Here is a 23831-nt window from a genome sequence, read left to right as displayed (position 1 = left end):
AAAATTAAAAGAAGGCAGAGGGGCTAAAGTTAAAGACAGAAAAGGAAAAGGTTGAATTGGATGAGAAAGATGAAGTCTTCTTTAATGAAAGAGTTAAGAAAGATACTGTAATAAAACAATAGAAAAGGTAAAACGACAGGTAGCATATTGAGTTGGAAAAGAAGATAGAAAGGTGTAATAGGATGGGTATATGTGTCTATTTTGGTTTGAGTTTTTAAATAGTAAGTATATATGTTCCAGCTTTAAAGCGTCTTAATTTTTTTTCTCATATACCAAACACAAATGTCTCATCGAATTTAACCTCTCTCGACAAATAGATTAATTTTTTATACTCGTAGTAGAAGTTATTTCTGTAATTTTTTTTCTTCAAATTTGTTTAGGTGTCCATATTTTATAGTACCTTAACAATAATCTATACGTAGTATTTAAAAACACAAACTCCATTTGCTACATGTCTTTTATTCTTTCTACGTTTCATTATAATATTTTGCCACGTGTCCTTTTCTTTTACATTTCTTTATAATCCCTTTCTTTTATTGGCCATCTTTATATGTCATTAGTTATTGTAAAACTTTTTCACCTTCCCCGTTTATGTATCAATAGTTCTAATAATTTTGTAACCTCCTCTTTAATTCAACATGTTGAATTTCTTAATCTTTTCCTTTTCTCTCTTAATCTTTCAAGTTCAATTATATTGAATGTGTTATATAATTCATTGACCCTTTATCTATTTCCTCTCCTAATATTAATTTCTAGTTAAACATTTTTTATATCATCTAAATTCCCCTAATAAAACTGACATAAAAAATACTAAAATATTGTGCAAAATATGTGTTACGATGAAGATGGTGATTGAAAGGAGATAAATTAAATCTCAAATAAGGAAAAGTTGAATGGCAAGAAAAGGAAAGTGTATAAGAATATTAAAAAAAAAAACATATTATATGACATTGCTTGCAGTCATGATGAGACCATGCATACTTTCAAGATATTAAATATTCTATTTTAGAAATAGATATTAACTTTATATTTGAGGTAAAATATAAATTTATAACCAGCATTTGTTCTTCAATTATTTAATTTTGTATAACTACTATGCATGCTAAATGTTATTAGATTTACAAGTTATTTTCATAAATGATTTTTGTAGCACAAATAATACGGAGTAACTTATACACAACTCGTGCAACGGATCCAAAAACTAGTTAACATTAAAGAGTACTCTGCGACAGTGTGACCCGTTTTCTCTTTGACTGTTTTTCCCATAGCCCGCTCTTCCTCCTCTTTCCAAAACACTATAAATTCCATCTTTCAAGCTCTCTCTCCTCCACTCTCTGTAACAAACTTAGAAAACCCCATTTATTCAACCTCTCTATTTCTCTAATTTATTCATTGAAGAAGAATTAACCATTGAATTGAACATGGGTATTTCACCAATTTCATATTTTCTCTCTTCTTTTGAAGATCCATCTCTTAATTTTCTTCAAAGTCCAATATTTTTGCGAGATTCCTCTGCTTTTTTACATTTAATCCTATTATTTGGTCTAATTCTTTCCTGGGTTTACAAATCATTCCGAAGAAATGGCAACGAACACTCCAAAGATAGAAACTTTTGGTATTATAAACCTGTTTTCTTCCCTTCTTTGGCTCTTCCTTTATTTAATCTAGCATTATTTTGCTTAAATTGCTTTTATTGGTATAGAAATGGCTGGTCAGATGATAAACTAGCTACCCTTTTGGATTTAGCATTGAAGGTCTTTGTTTGGTTGTTAGTTTCTATTTACTTGCATAAGCAATTTAGCCACCGCTTTAATGGTGTAAAACTTCCTGTTCTATTGAGGGTTTGGTGGGGTTTTTATCTTGTTATTTCTTGTTATTTCCTTATTGTAGACATTATACAATTTAGGGGAAATCAAAGTTTGCCAATTCAAGTTTTGGTATGTGATGTAGTATATGTTATATCAGGATTTTTTCTTTGTTGTGTTGGGGTTTTTGGGAGGTTTACTAGTGAGAATAGTGATCTTCAAGAGCCTTTTTTGAATGGTAATGGTAGGGTCGATTCGAGTAAGAGCGAAGGGAGTGAAACAATCAGTCCTTATTTGAATGCTGGGTTGTTTAGTAACCTATCTTTTGCTTGGGTAGGCACTTTAATCTCCAAAGGTTATAATAAAACTTTGGACTTTGAGGATGTTCCATCCCTCTCTGGTAAAGATGATGTTAGTGAATCCCATATGATTTTTAGAAATTGTATGGAGTCTCTTAGAGATGGTAGTGATAAGAAGGTGACAACTATGAGGCTTGTGAAATCTTTGATCTTAACATCATGGGTTGATATAGTATTGACGGCTTTCCTTTGCCTCATTAAAACATTAGCGTCTTATGTTGGTCCGTACCTCATCGATACCTTCGTCCAATACCTTAATGGGAGAAGGGAATACAAAAACCAAGGCTATGTACTAGTTTCTGCATTCTTCTTCGCGAAGGTTGTGGAATGCCTTTCTCAAAGGCATTGGTTCTTTAGACTTCAAGTAGTTGGACTTAGGGCAAAAGCTGTGCTTATAGAGAGTATCTATAATAAGGCATTGACCCTCTCTTGTCGATCGAAGCAGGGTCATACAAGTGGGGAGATGATCAATTTCATGTCTGTGGATGCAGAGAGAATTGATAATTTTAGTTGGTATATGCATGATCCATGGATGGTCATATTGCAAGTTGCATTGGCCTTGTTGATCTTGTATAAAAGTCTAGGGTTGGCATCAATTGCTGCACTTGCTGCAACTGTTTTCATCATGTTGGCCAATTATCCTTTGTCAACTTTGCTTGAGAAGTATCAGGAAAAGCTAATGGAAGCCAAGGATAAGAGAATGAAGGCAACATCTGAGATATTGAAGAACATGAGAATTCTGAAGCTTCAAGCATGGGAAGTGAAATTCTTATCTAAGATTGTTGACCTAAGAAATAATGAAAATGTTTGGTTGAAGAAATTTTTTAGTATTTCAGCTGCAACAGTTTTTGTTTTCTGGGGTGCTCCAACATTTGTGTCTGTTATTACTTTTGGGACATGTATGATCATGGGTATACCTCTTGAATCAGGGAAGGTTTTAACTGCTCTTGCAACGTTTCGGATTCTTCAGGAACCCATTTACAACCTGCCAGACACAATCTCTATGATCATACAGACAAAAGTTTCCCTTGATAGAATTGCCTCTTTCCTTTGTCTTGATGACTTAGAACCCGATACTATAGAGAAAATTCCTAGAGCTACTTCTGAAGTTTCTGTTGAGATAAATGAGGGAAATTTTAGCTGGGATCCATTGGCCCCAAGCCCTACATTGAAAAACATCAATCTTAGAGTTAAACATGGTATGAGGGTGGCAGTTTGCGGTACAGTTGGTTCTGGAAAGTCTACACTACTTTCTTGCATTTTAGGAGAAGTTTCAAAGATCTCTGGCAGTTTACGATTGAGTGGATCCAAGGCTTATGTCCCACAATCCCCTTGGATTCAGAGTGGCAAGATAGTCGATAATATTTTGTTTGGCCAGAAAATGGATCATGGAAAGTATGACAGGGTATTAGAGGCATGTTCCTTGAAGAAGGATCTTGAAATCTTGTCTTTTGGGGATCAGACAATCATTGGTGAGAGGGGTATCAATTTGAGTGGTGGTCAGAAGCAGAGGATACAACTCGCTCGTGCTTTATACCAAGATGCTGACATATATCTGTTTGATGATCCTTTTAGTGCTGTTGATGCTCACACCGGTAGTCATCTCTTCAAGGTATCAACTTTTTCCTTGTACATTAATTGCATTCTATTTTGTTCCCATTTCGTCGTACAAATACTGGTGATATTCACATTATCCTTAGTTATTTGTTTAACACAATTTTCACAATTAGAATTATTGTTATATTTGGATTATATGAGGATTGAACGATTATAGCTACAGGCTACTAACCAATGTCATCCTGTTACTGACCATCGTCCATTGTGCAAGATTGATTTGCTGCTTGATCTCAGTACATGGCTTTGTAAGAAGTGCTGAGATCCAGGGTTCTTGCGGCATCACATTACATGTGTTGACTTTGCATAAATTTTCCTGTTTAATTTCTTGGTCTTTAGATTCATTGTTCTGATGCAATTATTCCTTTCCATTGGAATCTCTGGCTATTTGCTTCTCTTAGGTACTGCCTGATTAAAACGCCTATTATGCTAATTTTTGTGTGTATTTGCATGGATGTCCTTGCAGGAATGTCTGCTAGGCCTTTTAGAATCCAAGACTGTGATATATGTAACACACCAAGTGGAGTTCTTGCCTGCTGCAGATTTAATATTGGTGAGAATACTTAAGAAATTTTCTTCTTCCTCCAATTGTAGTCATTGTACTGTATTTCAAATCACCTTCTGATTTGATTACCCTCTAACTCACGTATCTTTTAAAGGTCATGAAAGATGGGAGTATATTGCAAGCTGGGAAGTACAATGATATTCTTGCTTCAGGAACAGACTTCATGGAACTCGTAGGAGCACACGAAGAAGCCTTATCTGCACTTGATTCGGTTGAGCCTGGAGTTTCAAAGCCGAAAGTTGATGAGGAATGTAGTGATAAGGAAGCCTTAGAGGAGAGCAATGTTGGTAAGATTGAAAAAAATGATGATATGACGGGGCTTAAGGGACAACTAGTTCAAGACGAAGAAAGAGAAAAAGGTAGAGTGGGACTTTCAGTCTATTGGAAATATCTCACAACAGCATATGGAGGAGCTTTGGTACCTTTGATATTGTTAGCTCAAATACTTTTCCAGACTCTTCAAATTTTAAGCAATTATTGGATGGCTTGGGCAACTCCTGCCTCTTCTGATGCTGAACCTACAGTCAATGCGAAAACTTTAATACTTGTCTATGTTGCTTTGGCCATTGGAAGCTCCTTTTGTATCCTAGCAAGGGCAAGTCTCCTTTATACTGTTGCGTACAAGACAGCTACTTCACTATTCAGTAAGATGCACTCATGCATATTCCGTGCCCCTATGTCATTTTTTGATGCTACCCCAAGTGGGCGGATTTTAAATCGGGTACATACACATCCCCTGTTTCTTCTTTGTTTTGCATTCAATTTTGAGATATTTCTGATGATTGATGGTATAAGAAGAATAGGAAGGTGGTAAATTATTTTGTGACATCTCTAAATAATGAACATAATAAGTATCTTAAATAGTCTGCTGTAATAAGAGTTGATTTGACGTAATTTATTGTACATATTTTCATTTCATGTTTCAGGCATCTACTGATCAAAGTGCTGTAGATCTGAACATTCCATCTCAAATTGGTTCTTTTGCATTCTCGTTCATACAACTTCTGGGAATTATTGTGGTGATGTCACAAGTTGCATGGCAAGTTTTTGTGATTTTCATCCCTGTTATTGCAGTCTCTTTATGGTATCAGGTAAATTTGATGAGCTTCAGACTCTTGTCATTATACTTCATTGGAAATTGTTGTACGAGCTTTTCAGGAGCTTGTATCAAAATTGTGGTTTGCCATCTAGTGTAGCTCATTGTCGACTAGCTATTCTCTTTATTTATCTATGTTTCTTCTCTAAATTAGCTTGAGTGTTGTTGATATTGTTATTCCATTACCTCAACATATTGACTCCAAATGAAAATTTTCGTTTGGTTGTTATCTCTTCTATCTTTATTGGTCACTGATCAGATTAATGTTCTACGAATTATTCGGTTCATTCTTAAACTATATCTGATCAGGATTGGGTTCTAACATTATCCTTTTATATCCACAATTTAGTTTGTAAATATCAGCTGTATTGATATTTATGATCGAGTCAACTGAAAGTATAATATTTTCGATCTGCTTCTGATCAGACCAATTCACCATAATATCTAAATCTTAGTTGGCCAGATGAGAAGCTTTTACTCTGATCAAACCTTAAATGAGGTCATCTTTGAAAAATCATGCTGTTTATTGGTATCAGATTATTATTAAGGAAATTGAGAAGTCATCAGATGGCACATTTATGCCAGGCAGCAGGTGTTGTTGCTTGGAAATGGGAAGTAAAATTATCAATTATGAAAGAAAAATACAAAAATTCAGATAAAAAATGATAAATGTGTGAAATTTTTTACAAATTTAGCTATACAAATACGAAGTATAAAATTCTGTTTTTTGTGCTCTTACCAATTATAAAGGAATTTTTGTTTAAAAGAGATAATTTTGGGAATGGAAGGAACAGTTTGCTGGTCAAGAAGAGGCTTTGCCTGAGTATTCTAAGTTTCTGACATTTCAAAATGGAAACATGAATTTCATAACAGTCCATGCATTTAAAGCTCTTAGCCAGTTACTCTACCCAAATTCTGTCTTTCCACCTTACCCTATTGAGTGATCATATCTCTTAGTAAGAATTATATTTATGCATTGCAAAATATGACACTCACCAAAAGTTTAGACTGTTAATGAATAAATTTTGTGTTGTTGAACCTGCAGTAGCTTTCTGTAGTCTACCATTACTCAATTAGATGGCTTATTGCTTGCCTAAGCCATTTTATAACTGCTTAGATCTCCTTCCTGAAATCTGTAGTTGCTTCTTGCTGCACATAAGGAACCATCATCGAATCAAGAAAAGGCTTATTGGTGTGCCAAATCAAAAAATATACACGAGATCTTCTGTTACTCCCATTACTTTAAATCTAAATTTTTATTATTTTTCAGCAATATTACATACCCTCAGCACGAGAACTTTGTCGATTGGTTGGGGTAACTAAAGCTCCAGTGATACAACATTTTGCTGAGACTATATCTGGAGCAACAACTATTAGGAGCTTTGATCAAGAATCTAGATTCTGTGCTACAAGCATACAACTAATAAATGGATACTCAAGACCAAAATTTTACAGCGCTGTTGCAATGGAATGGCTTTGCTTTCGCTTGGGCATGTTATCTTCAATTACATTTGCCGCCTCATTGATCATTTTGATCTCCATTCCTGTAGGAGTAATTGATCCTGGTATGTGAGTCCCATTTATTTCTGTACTCGCTATCATATTTCCATCATGTACAACATAACCATTGTAACATTCATTACTCTTATGTTTAAAGGAATCGCTGGTTTATCTGTTACGTATGGGCTCAATCTCAACAGGCTACTAAGCTGGACGATATGGAATTTATGTAATATGGAGAATAAAATCATCTCAGTTGAGAGGATCCTTCAGTATACTTGTATTCCAAGCGAACCTCCACTTGTTATGGAAGAAAATAGGCCAGACTCATCTTGGCCGTCTTTTGGAGAAGTCAGTGTTCAAGACCTTCAGGTGATTTTAGTTTCATTTCACTCTTAGTACTTCATTAAAATTTGGCTACATAATAAAAGAAATTAAGTGCATGCTAGTTATAATGTTGTGGAAATGTACAGATTCGTTATGCTCCACACACGCCACTTGTGTTACGAGGTATTACTTGTACATTCCATGGAGGGAAGAAGACTGGCATTGTTGGGAGGACAGGAAGTGGTAAATCAACCCTCATACAAGCACTTTTTCGTATCGTTGAACCTGCAGCTGGGCAGATCATGTTAGATGGTATCAACATATCTTCCATTGGACTGCATGATATACGGACCAGATTAAGTATAATCCCACAAGATCCCACCATGTTTGAAGGAACTGTCCGAAGCAACCTGGATCCTCTTGAAGAATACTCTGATGAACAGATTTGGGAGGTAATTCTTACATTTTGGTACACAACTTTGCTCTACAGATATCCTTTTCTTTCCTCCCTAAAAAACACTTTCTAATGTTTTCAGGCCCTTGATAAATGCCAACTTGGAGACGAAGTTAGAAAGAAAGAAGGAAAGCTCGATTCAATAGGTTTGTTTATTACTTCATCTACGCTGATTGTTCTTGATTTTGGTCCTATTTTTCTTCTCTTCAGCTTTCAACTTATGTGGATTCTTTATCAAAATTTCAGTTACGGAGAATGGTGAGAATTGGAGTATGGGGCAGAGGCAGCTTGTTTGTTTAGGCCGCGTGCTACTTAAGAAAAGCAAAGTACTGATTCTAGATGAAGCAACTGCATCAGTCGACACAGCAACAGACAACTTGATTCAGCAAACACTAAGAGAACATTTCTCAGATTCGACAGTAATTATCATAGCACACCGGATTACATCTGTTATTGATAGTGATATGGTGGTGCTTCTAAGCCATGGACTTGTAGAGGAATGCAATTCTCCTATGAAGTTGCTAGAAAACAAGTCATCATCGTTTGCTAAACTCGTAGCAGAGTATACAACAAGATCTATATCTAATGTAGAGAAAGCAACATAACAGTACATTTCAGTGAAGTACAAAGAACTCAACTATATCTTCCCGGATGATGGCGAAAATCATAGCAATAAATTTTGGATTAAATGTAAAACAAAGTACAAATAGAGTGTAAGTGCTGGTGTTGTTGCAATTATTGTCAAACATGCGTGTAAGAGCAAAGCTTTTCATGGTGATAACAAAAATATTTGATTATAATAGTTAATTTCTTTGTGTTTGTGTGCATTTCAAAGACTGTTATATTGAGACAATCTATAGTATTTTATCTAGGCACCCCTTCTATATAAGTAAATAACCATGGTTCCACACTTCCACCACTCCCATAAAAGTGACTTCAACCCTTACAATTTTTTATAGATTTTTTTTTTGTTCATAACTTTTTTTTTTTTTTTTTTAATATTTTTTGTAAAATGTAGTTTTTATAAATCTTGTTTAAATTGGAAGTCTAACGGAAGTTTGAAGCTACTAATTGGCAGATTTCATTAGGTATGCTTTTTAGTCAATTCTTGGCTGATGACATTAATCCTTGAGATTTCCAAATTGAGTGGAATATGTTGCAAGTCGTTTTGGTTGTTGAAGGAACCTCATTTATGTAGGAAGAAGACAGGCTTTTAGGGACAAAAGTATATGGAATACAATGAAGGTATCTTTTCATCTTATGAATATTCGATATCGTACCATTTATTTGTTGATTATACATTTGGGTACACCGTGCATACCATGATATTTCGAACAACTTTTAAATGCGTGTATGGTTTTCAAAGTGATACTAGTTTGAAAATGAAGACTAAAACCAGGGAGATATAGTGCTAAACCGAATTTTTGATATCATGTGTTGGGACTGAACATTGTCTTATATCACCACAACCCCTAATCCCAAGATTCTACAGAATGATAAACAAAGTGAAGTCACTCTAAGACTCTCATGTCATAAAGCCTAAAATGGGTCCAAAATATAAATACAACAAAACAAAACCACAATGACAAACAACCAAACTTAAAAGCCCAATTCTATAAAAGGCCCAACAAACTAATACACTCATTCTACGGCCTATTGGGCCTAGTAGTCTTAATGGGCTCATCGAATTCATCCTCCTCAGCCTCATCCATCCCAAAAGTACTCTTAACAGCATCAGCTGCACCTTGAGCCATACTCTTCACTTGGTCTCCGGTTCTCTGGAGTATCCCTCCAGTCTTCTCGCTCCCGGCTTCCGCCGTCTCCTTCGCGGCTTCCGCCATTTCCGAGGCCTTCTCCTTGGTGGCTTGGGCTGCATTATATGCCTTATCCTTGGTGACTTGGGCTGCATTATAGGCCTTGTCCTTTGTGGTTTGGGCCATTCCAGCGGCCCCATCCTTGGTGGATTGGGCCTGATCTGCTACGTACCCTCCGGTTTGGTCCTTGGATTCCTGGGCTCGGCCCTTTGTGTTTTGGGCCTTTTCAGAAGTCTTGTCTTTTGCTGCTTGGGCTGTGTCCATTGTTTTGTCCTTGGCTTCTTGGGCCTTGTCCTTCATTGCTTCTGTTGCCCCCCTTGTCTTGCCCATCACTTGATTAGCTTTCTCCTATAAATCAACTCAATTGTAATTATTACATGTTTAACATAGGGGCAAGCTATTAGATGTATAGGTATTACATTCTCTTAATAATAACGGAAAATAGTTGTCAACATAGACTAAAATCTAACATACCCACAACCCACAACAATAATTGAGGGGGAACTGAAACTTAACCACTAAAACTGAGACCCAAATTCGAATTAGGCAAAAGGGCGATGAACCGGGTAGAAACGCTATAAACCAAAAAAAAAGAAAAAGGACATAGTCTAAAACCTACCATATTTTGTACATCATGGTCTCTTTTTTTTCCTTACATAATTACACGAAATACATACTACATTTAATAAATTTATAAAATAATCCGATTATAGATCATTACTATCCTGAATATAGAGCTAAGCATATCAACAACATTTTAAAATAGTACAAATACAGAATGTATGTTTTGCGTGGAAAGTGGAACATAACATCATGAAATGCCAGGGATCGAATTGATAAATCCAACCATAGTGCAACATAAGAAAATATCATAGTTAACTATCATAGGTTAGTAATAAAAACAATTAAAAAAATATTACAAAACAAAGAGAAATATTCCGTAACAAGTTAATTTAGGCATGTGATTAAGAGTTAATTAATAAATTACCTCAGCTACACCAGCAGATTCACCAGCTCTGTAACTCTGACCATGAGACGCCATTTTACTGTTTCTAAGTTACTGTTATTACCAACTCTAACTAATCACCAACTTTATCGAAAATTAAGAAGCTTTGATCAACAATAAAAACTGAAAATTATTGATTATGAGTTTTTTCTTTTTTTTTTTTTATTTGGGTTGAACTATTACTGTAGATTGTATTGAACCCTGTATTTATAGACGTTGCATGCTTCTCACAACCCAGGACACGTGTCTTGCTATGAGATACGTAACCTGTCACGTGCCATGCAACTATTAGCTTCTACTATAATACGACTACGTGTTATCGTAGTTAGCTCCACTTTTCGCGTACTCTTCTAGATAACGTTTTTTATGTGATCAAATTGTATTAGATTTGATCAGAAATTTATTGCTCGATCGATGAATTTTATATTAAGATTTGATCATAAAATAAAATAATGATTTTACATTAATTGTGTCTGCCTATTAGTTTTCTTCTTGTACAAATGAGATATACTCTATGTTTCGGTGTGAAAACAATAGGACCTTCAGCAGACCCTTTTCGGTGGAGAAAATAAAGCTTGGTCAGGTAAAAGTTGACCAAGGATTTCCTGCACAACAAAGCACACGTAAACTAGCCTCTGGGGTGGTTGTCGAGGAAGACCCTCCGATACTAAAGTCAGTTCAGTGTATAGAGAGTAAATGTTGTGCAAGAGAATTAATTGCTTGACGCTGATTGAGAATGAATGTTAGAAGAGACAATTAATGACTTTTATACCTTTGCTCAATTCAGGAGAATTGGGCTCTTGAAGTCAGATGGGCTTGCCATGCTGACAGGACTTGGTTGACTTGGACTTAGCATGTTTACGGAGAATTGAATCTTGCTTTTATAATTGAATCTTTTGGACCGGCCCAATTAGTAATATAGCTGAATTAGACCCAAACACTTTAGAATGGGGAAACCTTTAATCTATACTACATTACTACTAGCTATTCATAAACAGTGACGGGGCTAGGTCGGTGCAAGGTGTGCAAGGTGCAACCCCAAATAAAAAGGCCCCAAAAATTAATATAAGTATAATTTGTTTCACTTAGAATTACATACAGAATATATAAGTGGATCAATGGCTGTGAAAATATAAGAGTATATCCATTAGATCAGAGTTAAATTCCAATCCTAGCTTATAAAAAAAATGAAGGGAGTATAAAATAAGAGCTCAATTTAAAATACTTTGAAATTAGAACCCTAGTCTCGCCCCTGTTTTTTTTTATAACATATTACATAACCACTAGATGATTAAAACTATCTAGACAAATGAAAGTTTGTTGCCAAAATAAGCTTCCATGATTGCGGTGATGCTGAAAATTGCACATCATGAAGCCAACCCTAAACGAAGACAAATTAAAGAAAAACGCAGGAAAAGCAATACATAAACTAGCAAAGTAAAGGAAAGAAAGGGTGGCGAGAACCATGGATTTTTACAAAGGGTGTCGAGATAGAAAGTTTTAGATTGTCTTAATATAATAATCCCTTCGTTATTTAATGTTTGCATAATTTTAACTAGCACATTTATCGAGCTATAATTTTAACCATTAATGTCTTTAATTGTCTATTAGTAAAAATTATAACAAAAAATTATAGTATAAATAGACATTGTAATTTTTTTTTTGAGGAAAAGTACGGGATTTTATTAAGATAAATCGAGTTCTGCCAAAGTTTGTAAGTTTTGAGAGAATGAGCTCATACAAACACGCTCCAAATAAGAGTTTTTGTAAAACCAAATAAGCTACAGTATTACCCGCGTGTTTAACATGCTTACAAGCAAAATAATTGAAAAGCAAACTCAATTTGAGGATGTCCTCATAAATACCCATACCTCGCTGCCCCTGTCTCGGGCATCTCAGGACCCCACCCAACATCAACCCTCTTCACTGCAGCAGCTAACAGATCACCACACCAAACTGCACACCGTTGTTGTGAGTTAAATGGGCATCAACATTCACCTTTACCACTCCAATCGTAATTAATGTCCTTGTAATTAATCCAATGATATATAGTACGGAGTACTTCATAACAACATTATTTACTCATTTTACAATAGTAAAAAGTTAAATCAAAGAGAGCATGTGAATAGTGCACGGGAAAAATTAATGTGATTTTTAAAAAACAGAGGAAGTATTCTTTTTCAAATACAAAAAAAGAAAAAGAAAAAGAAAATCATTATAAACAATTTTTTTTCTATTACCATGAAAAGCTTTGCTCTTTAGCCTGTATGTCTGACTAGGGTGTCAAAAACTTACCCGACTCGAAAAGTTTACCTGAAACCGAACTGTTTTCGAACTAGTTGGATCCTGGTATTTTTTATCCGAATTCGATCTGAAGTCGACCCGACGTAATCTCAAAACTGACTCCACTCGGTAATTTATGATCCAAACCCAACTTGAAATCAACTCATATTTAATCCGAAACCAATAAGACCCGATAATACAAAATCCGAACTCGATCTAGCCCGAAACAAAATCTACCCGAAACCATTTAGACCCGAAAAATAACTCTTTTTAACCGACCTTTAATTACCTGATTTGAAACTTCCCATGACCCAATTAAAACCGACCAGAAATTACTCATGATCCAATTAAACCCGACCTATATATTATTAACCTAACTAAAATTTTTCATGACCATAACCCGACATGACTAAGGTAATTGGTAATAGGGTAGACCAATAATAACTCATGATCCAAGTTGTGAATTATAGAGAGAACAAAGAAGGGAGACATAGAATGGAATAGTAACTGGTAATAAAATGGTATAAAAAAACTTTAATTTATAGGAAATATTGAGATACTCTAGAAGTAAAGAGTGGAGCAAAGCAATAAGAATGTTTGAATGGAGTCAACATTATAGGGATGGTACAATGATTGATATATTAGTCCATAATGTTAGTACTCTAAAGTCAAACAATCCTAAATTATCATATAAGATAAAATAAAAAAAAATAAAAAATTATAGTTCCTTAAATGTTTAAAATTTGAAATTTATAACATATATATGTATACATGATATATGAATGTGATTAGTTGTGTTATATTCACCTGATTTTGACGAATCTGATTTTATTTCAACTTAATTGAACTTATCTGAATTTATATAAACAACTCTGAATTTATCTGAATTTATATAAACATATTTGAATTTATCTGAACTCATATCAATCTGAACCTATATGAATTTATTGAAGTTATTTAAACTTATTTGAATTTATAAGAAAATATCTGAATTATCTTAAATAATCTAAACTTATATTAATTTATCTGAACTTATCCGAATTTATTTGAAATTATCTGAACTTATCTTAATTTATCATAAATTATCTGAACTAATCTGAATATTTTAAAAAATGAACTTTTCTGAATGTATTTGTAATTGTTCAACTTATCTGAATTTATTTGAACTAATTTGAATTTATTTGAACTAATCTAAATTTGAATAAACTTATCTAAAATTATATAATATTATCTAAACTTTTAGTCTTGAAATAAGAGAAAATAAGGGGAGTTGAACAAACCCTAATCTGAATGGACTTTAACTTAGCTTATTAGTCCTTATTATAGCTTATTTTAGTTGTAATTTATTTAAATTCTAATAACCTTTATTAAAACTTATTTTAGCTATACGTCAAACTCAAGTAACATTTATTCATTATTGATCTGTAGTAATGTGTCCTTACTTAATAAGGAGTTAGAATTATTATGAAACCAACATGAAAAAAATGTGTTGCGATTATTACAAAATGGAGGGGTATAACTTCATTAACAATAACAAAATTCAAACATTACTAAAATTTGAAAATCTTGTATTCTTAATCACGATTTAGATGCTAATATATAATAAAAAAAATCTTAACACTTCTAATAATCAAGTTGCCAATGAATTGATGATGATAAATAGCCGCAAAGACGACGATAAACGCAAAACGGTAAGGAAAAAGACATTTTACAACGATGTGATAATCACCCTATCAAGGCGATAAATAGTCAATTTCTGTAATAGCTTGAGTTGTCAATCTTATAACAATTCTAATAAGCCAATACGAAACTAAATTAAATGAAACCCAACAGACTACATATGAATGAAAATCTCCAATAACAAAAATGACATTATCTGACATGTATTCTAATATAGCTAAAACGACTTGAATTGAGATTAACCTGAATTCAAATTAGTCGACTCAAAACCGAAACTAAAGTAATTTTAATTGAGAATGAGCTAATAATCGAAGTAACTAGCTAGATTCAAATTTTAACCAGAACTGAATTGATTCGAACCAAGGTCTAATTGAATTCGAAATGACCCGATCCAAAATCAAATAAATCCATTTTGACCCAAATAAACCCGATAAAATCTAGATCAGAGTTCATCTTAAATCAATATGACTCGACCCGAATTTGACTTGACCCAAGTTCGATTTGTATCCGACCATGTTTGAACTCAACTTTAACCCGAATCTGATTAAGCTCAACCCGATTTGATTTGGTTTATTAGGTTAAAATGACCCATCATTACCCGACCCAAACATCCCGACCTGTCGTGGTTCAACCAAAACTCCATCTGGATACCCGATTTGACACCTCTATGTCTGACAATTAGCATCATTAATTAACTGGAGGTCCAATATTAGCACCAATATACATAAACCACCACTTACACTCTGTTTGTACTTTCTATTGCTTACGTACACTCTATTTGTACATTGTATTGCTTACACTTTTATACAAAATTCTATTGTAATGATTTTCGCCATCATCCAGGAAAACTGTAATGTACTCTTATGTTGCATTCTCTGCAATTGATATAGATCTTGTTGTATACTCTGCTACGAGTTTAGCAAATGACGATGACTTGTTTTCTAGCAACTTCATAGGAGAATTGCATTCCTCTACAAGTCCATGGCTTAGAAGCACCACCATATCACTATTGATAACTGATGTAATCCTGTGTGCTATGATAATAACTGTTGAATCTGAGAAATGTTCCCTTAATGTTTGCTGAATCAAGTTGTCTGTTGCTGTATCGACTGATGCAGTTGCTTCGTCTAGAATCAGTACTTTGCTTCTCTTGAGTAGAACGCGGCCTAAACAAACTAGCTGTCGCTGTCCCATACTCCAATTCTCACCATTCTCAGTAACTGAGATTTTGATAAAGAATACAAATAAGTTGAGAGCTGAAAGAAGGGGAAAAAAAAAAAAAAGGGACCAAAATCAGAGTAGATGAAGTAACAAACAGACCTATTGAATCGAGCTTTCCTTCTTTCTTTCTAACTTCGTCTCCAAGTTGGCATTTATCAAGAGCCTGAAAACATTAGAAAGTGTTTTTTTTAGGGAAAAATGGAAAGGTAATCAGTAGAGCAAAGTTGTGTACCAATATGTAAGAATTACCTCCCAAATCTGTTGATCAGAGTATTCTTCAAGAGGATCCAGGTTGCTTCGGACAGTTCCTTCAAACATGGTGGGATCTTGTGGGATTATACTTAATCTGGTGCGTAAATCATGCAGTCCAATGGATGATATGTTGATACCATCTAACATGATCTGCCCAGTAGCAGGTTCAACGATGCGAAAAAGTGCCTGTGTGAGGGTTGATTTACCACTTCCTGTCCTCCCTACAATGCCAGTCTTCTTCCCTCCATGGAAAGTACAAGTAATACCTCGTAACACAACTGGCATGTGTGGCGCATAACGAATCTGTAGATTTCCACAACATTATACAGTAACTAGCATGCACTTAATTTCTTTTTTTTTGTTGCCAAATTTTTATTTAGTTTTCAGAGTGAAATGAAACTAAAATCACCTGAAGGTCTTGAACATTGACTTCTCCAAAAGACGGCCAAGATGAGTCTGGCCTATTTTCTTCCATAACAAGTGGAGGTTCGCTTGGAATACAAGTATACTGAAGGATCCTCTCAACTGAGATGATTTTATTCTCCATATTACATAAATTCCATATCATCCAGCTTTGTAGCCTGTTGAGATCGAGCCCATACGTAACAGATAAACCAGCGATTCCTTTAAACATAAGAGTAATGAATGTTAGAATGGTTATGTTGTACATGATGGAAATATGATAGCGAGTACAGAAATAAATGGGGCTCACATACCAGGATCAATTACTCCTACAGGAATGGAGATCAAAATGATCAATGAGGCGGCAAATGTAATTGAAGATAACATGTCCAAGCGAAAGCAAAGCCATTCCATTGCAACAGCGCTGTAAAACTTTGGTCTTGAGTATCCATTTACTAGTTCTATGCTTGTGGCACAGAATCTAGATTCTTGATCAAAGCTCCTAATAGTTGTTGCTCCAGATATAGTCTCAGCAAAATGTTGTATCACTGGAGCTTTAGTTACTCCAACCAATCGACAAAGTTCTCGTGCTGAGGGTATGTAATATTGCTGCATAATAAAATTTAAAATAATTGGAATAACAGAAGATATAGTTTAAGAATGAGCCTAATAATTCGTAGAACATTAATTTGATCAGTGACCAATGAAGACATAAGAGATAACAACCAAATGAAAGATTGTTTTAGTAAGGAAATAATAATAGCAATAACACTGTGACTAAGTTGGAGAAGAAACAAAGATAGACAAAGAGAATAATTAGTACATATTCAGCTACACTAAATTCAAGCCACAATTTCGATCTCGTAAAGCAATTTGCTATTATGTATAATGACAAGAGTACAAAGCTCATCAAATTTACCTGATACCATAACGAGACTGCAATAACAGGGATGAAAATCACGAAAACTTGCCATGCAACTTGTGACATCACCACAATAATTCCCAGAAGTTGTATGAACGAGAATGCAAAAGAACCAATTTGAGATGGAATTTTCAGATCTACAGCACTTTGATCAGTAGATGCCTGAAACATGAAATGAAAATATGTACAATAAATTACGTCAAATCAACTCTAATTACAGCAGACAATTTAAGATACTTATTATGTTCATTATTTAGAGATCTCACAAAATAATTTACCACCTTCCTATTCTTCTTATACCATCAATCATCAGAAATATCTCAAAATTGAATGCAAAACAAAGAAGAAACAGGGGATGTGTATGTACCCGATTTAAAATCCGCCCACTTGGGGTAGCATCAAAAAATGACATGGGGGCACGGAATATGCACGAGTGCATCTTACTGAATAGTGAAGTAGCTGTCTTGTACGCAACAGTATAAAGGAGACTTGCCCTTGCTAGGATACAAAAGGAGCTTCCAATGGCCAAAGCAACATAGACAAGTATTAAAGCTTTCGCATTGACTGTAGGTTCAGCATCAGAAGAGGCAGGAGTTGCCCAAGCCATCCAATAATTGCTTAAAATTTGAAGAGTCTGGAAAAGTATTTGAGCTAACAATATCAAAGGTACCAAAGCTCCTCCATATGCTGTTGTGAGATATTTCCAATAGCCTGAAAGTCCCACTCTACCTTTTTCTCTTTCTTCGTCTTGAACTAGTTGTCCCTTCAGCCCCGTCATATCATCATTTTTTTCAATATTACCAACATTGCTCTCCTCTAAGGCTTTCTTATCACTACATTCCTCATCAACTTTCGGCTTTGAAACTCCAGGCTCAACCGAATCAAGTGCAGATAAGGCTTCTTCGTGTGCTCCTACAAGTTCCATGAAGTCTGTTCCTGAAGCAAGAATATCATTGTACTTCCCAGCTTGCAATATACTCCCATCTTTCATGACCTTTAAAAGATACATGAGTTAGAGGGTAATCAAATCAGAAGGTGATTTGAAATACAGTACAATGACTACAATTGGAGGAAGAAGAAAATTTCTAAAGTATTCTCACCAATATTAAATCTGCAGCAGGCAAGAACTCCACTTGGTGTGTTACATATATCACAGTCTTGGATTCTAAAAGGCCTAGCAGACATTCCTGCAAGAACATCCATGCAAATACACAAAAATTAGCATAATAGGCATTTTAATCAGGCAGTACCTAAGAGAAGCAAATAGCCTGAGATTCCAATGGAAAGGAATAATTGCATCAGAACCATGAATCTAAAGACCAAGAAATTAAACAGGAAAATTTATGCAAAGTCAACACATGTAATGTGATGCCGCAAGAACCCTGGATCTCAGCACTTCTTAAAAAGCCATGTACTGGGATCAAGCAGCAAATCAATCTTGCACAATGGACGATGGTCAGTAACAGGATGGCATTGGTTAGTAGCCTGAAGCTATAATCGTTCAATCCTCATACAATCCAAATATAACAATAATTCTAATTGTGAAAATTGTGTTAAACAAATAACTAAGGATAATGTGAATATCACCAGTATTTGTACGACGAAATGGGAACAAAATAGAATGCAATTAATGTACAAGGAAAACGTTGATACCTCGAAGAGATGACTACCGGTGTGAGCATCAACAGCACTAAAAGGATCATCAAACAGATATATGTCAGCATCTTGGTATAAAGCACGAGCGAGTTGTATCCTCTGCTTCTGACCACCACTCAAATTGATACCCCTCTCACCAATGATTGTCTGATCCCCAAAAGACAAGATTTCAAGATCCTTCTTCAAGGAACATGCCTCTAATACCCTGTCATACTTTCCATGATCCATTTTCTGGCCAAACAAAATATTATCGACTATCTTGCCACTCTGAATCCAAGGGGATTGTGGGACATAAGCCTTGGATCCACTCAATCGTAAACTGCCAGAGAACTTTGAAACTTCTCCTAAAATGCAAGAAAGTAGAGTAGACTTTCCAGATCCAACTGTACCGCAAACTGCCACCCTCATACCATGTTTAACTCTAAGATTGATGTTTTTCAATGTAGGGCTTGGGGCCAATGGATCCCAGCTAAAATTTCCCTCATTTATCTCAACAGAAACTTCAGAAGTAGCTCTAGGAATTTTCTCTATAGTATCAGGTTCTAAGTCATCAAGACAAAGGAAAGAGGCAATTCTATCAAGGGAAACTTTTGTCTGTATGATCATAGAGATTGTGTCTGGCAGGTTGTAAATGGGTTCCTGAAGAATCCGAAACGTTGCAAGAGCAGTTAAAACCTTCCCTGATTCAAGAGGTATACCCATGATCATACATGTCCCAAAAGTAATAACAGACACAAATGTTGGAGCACCCCAGAAAACAAAAACTGTTGCAGCTGAAATACTAAAAAATTTCTTCAACCAAACATTTTCACTATTTCTTAGGTCAACAATCTTAGACAAGAATTTCATTTCCCATGCTTGAAGCTTCAGAATTCTCATGTTCTTCAATATCTCAGATGTTGCCTTCATTCTCTTATCCTTGGCTTCCATTAGCTTTTCCTGGTACTTCTCAAGCAAAGTTGACAAAGGATAATTGGCTAACATGATGAAAACGGTTGCAGCAAGTGCAGCAATTGATGCCAACCCTAGACTTTTATACAAGATCAACAAGGCCAATGCAACTTGCAATATGACCATCCATGGATCATGCATATACCAACTAAAATCATCAATTCTCTCTGCATCCACAGACATGAAATTGATCATCTCCCCACTTGTATGACCTTGCTTTGATCGACTAGAGAGGGTCAATGCTTTATTATAGATACTCTCTATAAGCACAGCTTTCATCCTAATCCCAACTACTTGAAGCCTAAAGAACCAATGCCTTTGACATAGGCATTGCACAAGCTTCGCAAAGAAGAATGCAGAAACTAGTACATACCCTTGGTTTTTGTATTCCCTTCTCCCATTTAGGTATTGGACAAAGGTATCAATGAGGTACGGACCAACAAAAGACGCTAATGTTTTGATGAGGCAAAGGAAAGCCGTCAATACGATATCAACCCATGATGTTAAGATCAAAGATTTCACAAGCCTCATACTTGTCACCTTCTTATCACTACCTTCTCTAAGAGACTCCATACAATTTCTAAAAATCATATGGGATTCACTAACATCATCTTTACCCGAAAGAGATGGAACATCCTCAAGGTCCAAAGTTTTATTATAACCTTTGGAGATTAAAGAGCCTACCCAAGTAAAAGTTAGGTTACTAAACAACCCAACATTCAAATAAGGACTAATTGTTTCACTCCCTTCGCTTGTACTCGAATCGACCCTACCATTACCATTCAAAAATGGCTCTTGAAGATCACAATCCTCACTAGTAAATCTCCCAAAAAACCCAACACAACAAAGAAAAATTCCTGATGTAGTATACACCACATCAGACACCAAAACTTGAATTGGCAAAGTTTGATTTCCCCTAAATTGGATAATGTCTACAATAAGGCAATAACAAGAAACAACAAGGTAAAAACCCCACCAAATTCTCAATAGAAAAGGAAGTTTTACTCCATTAAAGCGGTAAATTAATTGTTTATGCAAGTAAATAGAAACTAAAATCCAAACAAACACCTTCAATGCTAAAACCAAAAGGGTAGCTAGTTTTTCATCTGACCAGCCATTTTTATACCAATAAAAGCAATTTAAGCAAAATAATACTAGATTAAATAAAGAAAGAGCTAAAGAAGGGAAGAAAACAGGTTTAAAATACCAAGAGTTTCTATCTTTGGAGTGATCATTGCCATTTCGTCGGAAAAATTTGTAAACCCATGAAAGAATTAGACCAAATAATAGGATTAGATGTAAGAAAACAGAGGAATCTTGCAAAAAGAATGGACTTTGAAGAAAATTAAGATATGGGTTTTTCAAAGAAGAGAGAAAATATGAAATTGGTGAAATACCCATGTTCAATTGGGGTTTTGTTAAGTGGGGAGGAAGCTTTAAAGATGGAATTTATAGTGTTTTGGAAAAAGAGCGGGCTATGGGAAAATCAGTTAAAGAGAAAACGGGTTACAGAGTATGAGTACGTACTTGTTAATTATCGCTATGTTCCAAGAAAATATGAACACCTAAAACAAATTTGAACAAAAACAAAATTACAAAATCATCTTCTACTATGAAAAATGATTCTATTTGGAGAGGTTGGACACTTGAACTTGAGTTGAGGTCGGTGTGTGGTACTTATGTTTCAAAATAAATGCTTTATTTTTACTTTTTTTTTTAGAATTTACATTAATTACTTTTACCAACGTTAATGATTTATAAATAAGAAAAAATATAGTCATGTTGATACTAATTAGAATCATCTTAATGTAAAGTTTTCGAATATTAATTTTTACTATATTAGTCAAAGTTTTATATTGGCATACATATGCAGTTTAACTGAAACATTTCTTTTGAAACAGAGAATTAAAGCAGGAATATTGATGAGAACTATTAATTGGGACTTTATAAAAGATGGGTTGACCTTAAAAATACTCACAAATTATCTTTAACCACATTTTTTTACATTGTCCACTTTTTAACATTGTCTCTCTTTAACTACATTTTTCGATTTTACCTTCACTTATCTTAAATATTAAGATATAATGAAAATGAAGGTAGTTGTTAATATCATATGACACAAACTGGCTAGGCACAATCATAGCACAAATAAATGTCATTTTTCATTTGATGTGAACTACCACTTAAGAAGTCATTCTGTGGAAAAGTATTTGCCCCAAATGACCTTCCTCGTTCACAAATTAAAAATCCTTATGACCCTTCAACTATATGGTGTAGCAAAGTCATGCATGTGTTGTGGACTATTTAAAGAGGAAAATCAGGTTGATATCCTATATTAACAAATACATGATAATATCACCAAATTTTTCTCTCTCCTCCCCTCACATGACCAATTTTTCCTTCCTGTGATCGATCACCTTTGCAGATCTAAAGTGGCCGGTCGGCCAAACAAAAGACACCTAACAATTTATGAAAATTGGGCCCATACAAACCCCTTAGAGAAAGGGATTCGCTTGTACTAGTGGTGTTGCGGCGGTCGAATGGTGGTGCTAGAGATTGTGTAGTGGTCGACTGGCGAAGCCGTGCGGTGGTCGGCTGGGGTCGATTGGTGAAGGTAAAGGTCGTGCGGTTGTCGACTCGTGAAGCTAGAGGTTGCACGGTGGTGATAGAGGGGAGAGAAAGGGGGTATGATTGCTAAATTTACAAAATTAGCCTTAATGTGGCTGTTAAATTTACAAAATTAGCCTTAATATTAACAAGTTTTGTTAATATAGGATATCAACTTGTATTTTCTGAAGGATATCTTCATTTATGGAATTTGGCAAGTGCCAAGATGCAGTGGGCTTGTAAAGGACTATTCGAATGTTCGACGAAAATTCATACTTTCACGAGAATATAGTGACAAAAAAAAAAAAAAAAAAAAAAAAAAAAAAAAAAAAAAGATGATGTACAGTAGTATTCTTCGTGATTTAAAAAAAATAATTATAATAAGAATTACTCGTATGATATTTGTGGATGAGAATATAATTTGATGGGGAGGTGTAACACTATGAAAGAGTCCTTTCAATTTTATTTGAAATCGATCCCTTTCAATTTTTTAATAGTCTTTTCAAAAATAATCTAAAATTAATTGTATCAGATTTTAATTCATGTCATGTTATATAAAAAAATTTCCGCCTAAATTCAATAATGTCCGGCCTTTTTTTTTTTTTTTTTTTTTTTTAATTCTTTAAATGATTTTACTTTGAAAAAAGTCCCCGTATATAAATATGGCGATGTCCAGATGATTGATAAAAGTTTAGGATAAACTTTTAAGATTGAATGTTAGAATACGATCATATAATCCCTTTTATAATACAGAACTGAAATTATATTTTAATGAACTAAAATTATTTTGACTGAACTGAAAGTATTTTTACCCAAACTAAAATTATTTTTTCTTATTAAAACTTATTTTCACTAATTTACTATTATTTTTGTAAATAAATGAAATATATTGTATATGGATCTTATTTTAAAAAACTTTTAACATGAATTTTATGATGAAAATAGTACCGAGTTATAAGACATTTATTAAAATTTATGATTAATTTTGTATATATGAAATATTAGCAGTATATCAATAATAAAACTCTATACAACACTTTTATCTTTAAAAATCTATCCAAATTTCGCTTACTTAAGCATCATATGTGTCACAATAATACCTATTTGTCGCCTACGTGGCGCGACATTTGGCAAAAAACTAGAATGCCAAGTGTCGTTGTCTCGTGGCCTGGCTGCGAGACCGGCTTTATTTATTAGTGATTAGTATGTGGCCCAGGCGTTGCCTCGAATACCTATTTTAGAGAATGTCAGCATGTTTTGTATTATTATTATTATTATTATTATTATTATTATTATTATTATTATTATCATTATTAT

At 34.5% G+C, this 23831-nt stretch overlaps 3 protein-coding genes across 3 annotated transcripts; 1 reads left to right on the top strand and 2 right to left on the bottom strand.

The window, feature by feature from the left end:
• Positions 1-1217: 1217 nt before the first annotated feature.
• On the top strand, positions 1218-8539 carry LOC110698687 (ABC transporter C family member 3-like). Its single transcript, XM_021876190.1, has 9 exons — positions 1218-3776; positions 4245-4331; positions 4438-5064; positions 5270-5434; positions 6710-7004; positions 7097-7311; positions 7413-7718; positions 7803-7866; positions 7967-8539. Exons 1-9 carry the CDS (start codon positions 1422-1424, stop codon positions 8323-8325), a joined length of 4473 nt encoding a protein of 1490 aa, XP_021731882.1. The 5' UTR covers positions 1218-1421; the 3' UTR covers positions 8326-8539.
• A 587-nt stretch (positions 8540-9126) lies between these two features.
• On the bottom strand, positions 9127-10743 carry LOC110698688 (late embryogenesis abundant protein Dc3-like). The gene is made up of 2 exons (XM_021876191.1): positions 10523-10743; positions 9127-9882 (listed from the first exon to the last, which is right to left on the bottom strand). The coding sequence occupies exons 1-2, from the start codon at positions 10574-10576 to the stop codon at positions 9367-9369; spliced, it is 570 nt and encodes a 189-aa protein (XP_021731883.1). The 5' UTR covers positions 10577-10743; the 3' UTR covers positions 9127-9366.
• Positions 10744-15173: 4430 nt separating this feature from the next.
• LOC110698686 (ABC transporter C family member 3-like) lies at positions 15174-21554 on the bottom strand. Its single transcript, XM_021876188.1, has 9 exons — positions 18954-21554; positions 18401-18487; positions 17668-18294; positions 17298-17462; positions 16693-16987; positions 16386-16600; positions 15974-16279; positions 15824-15887; positions 15174-15723 (listed from the first exon to the last, which is right to left on the bottom strand). The coding sequence occupies exons 1-9, from the start codon at positions 21306-21308 to the stop codon at positions 15365-15367; spliced, it is 4473 nt and encodes a 1490-aa protein (XP_021731880.1). The 5' UTR covers positions 21309-21554; the 3' UTR covers positions 15174-15364.
• Positions 21555-23831: the final 2277 nt, after the last annotated feature.

The sequence above is a fragment of the Chenopodium quinoa genome, unplaced genomic scaffold (genome assembly GCF_001683475.1).
Source record: "Chenopodium quinoa cultivar QQ74 unplaced genomic scaffold, ASM168347v1, whole genome shotgun sequence".
Lineage (NCBI taxonomy): Eukaryota > Viridiplantae > Streptophyta > Magnoliopsida > Caryophyllales > Amaranthaceae > Chenopodium > Chenopodium quinoa.
The sequence above is the reverse complement of the archived record's forward strand: the minus strand, read 5'-3'. Positions and strand labels throughout refer to the sequence as shown.

What these genes read in the sequence shown, in the direction of transcription:
- LOC110698687 (XM_021876190.1), top strand. Translation starts at nt 1,422, where the DNA reads ATGGGTATTTCACCAATTTCATATTTTCTCTCTTCTTTTGAAGATCCA. An exon ending in TGTAGGAGTAATTGATCCTG is followed by an intron (nt 7,005 to 7,096) that starts GTATGTGAGTCC and finishes TTATGTTTAAAG; the next exon opens with GAATCGCTGGTTTATCTGTT. An exon ending in CTGATGAACAGATTTGGGAG is followed by an intron (nt 7,719 to 7,802) that starts GTAATTCTTACA and finishes TAATGTTTTCAG; the next exon opens with GCCCTTGATAAATGCCAACT.
- LOC110698688 (XM_021876191.1), bottom strand. Translation starts at nt 10,576, where the DNA reads ATGGCGTCTCATGGTCAGAGTTACAGAGCTGGTGAATCTGCTGGTGTA. An exon ending in AATCTGCTGGTGTAGCTGAG is followed by an intron (nt 9,883 to 10,522) that starts GTAATTTATTAA and finishes GTTGATTTATAG; the next exon opens with GAGAAAGCTAATCAAGTGAT.
- LOC110698686 (XM_021876188.1), bottom strand. Translation starts at nt 21,308, where the DNA reads ATGGGTATTTCACCAATTTCATATTTTCTCTCTTCTTTGAAAAACCCA. An exon ending in CCGGTAGTCATCTCTTCGAG is followed by an intron (nt 18,488 to 18,953) that starts GTATCAACGTTT and finishes ATGTTCTTGCAG; the next exon opens with GAATGTCTGCTAGGCCTTTT. An exon ending in TGTAGGAGTAATTGATCCTG is followed by an intron (nt 16,601 to 16,692) that starts GTATGTGAGCCC and finishes TTATGTTTAAAG; the next exon opens with GAATCGCTGGTTTATCTGTT.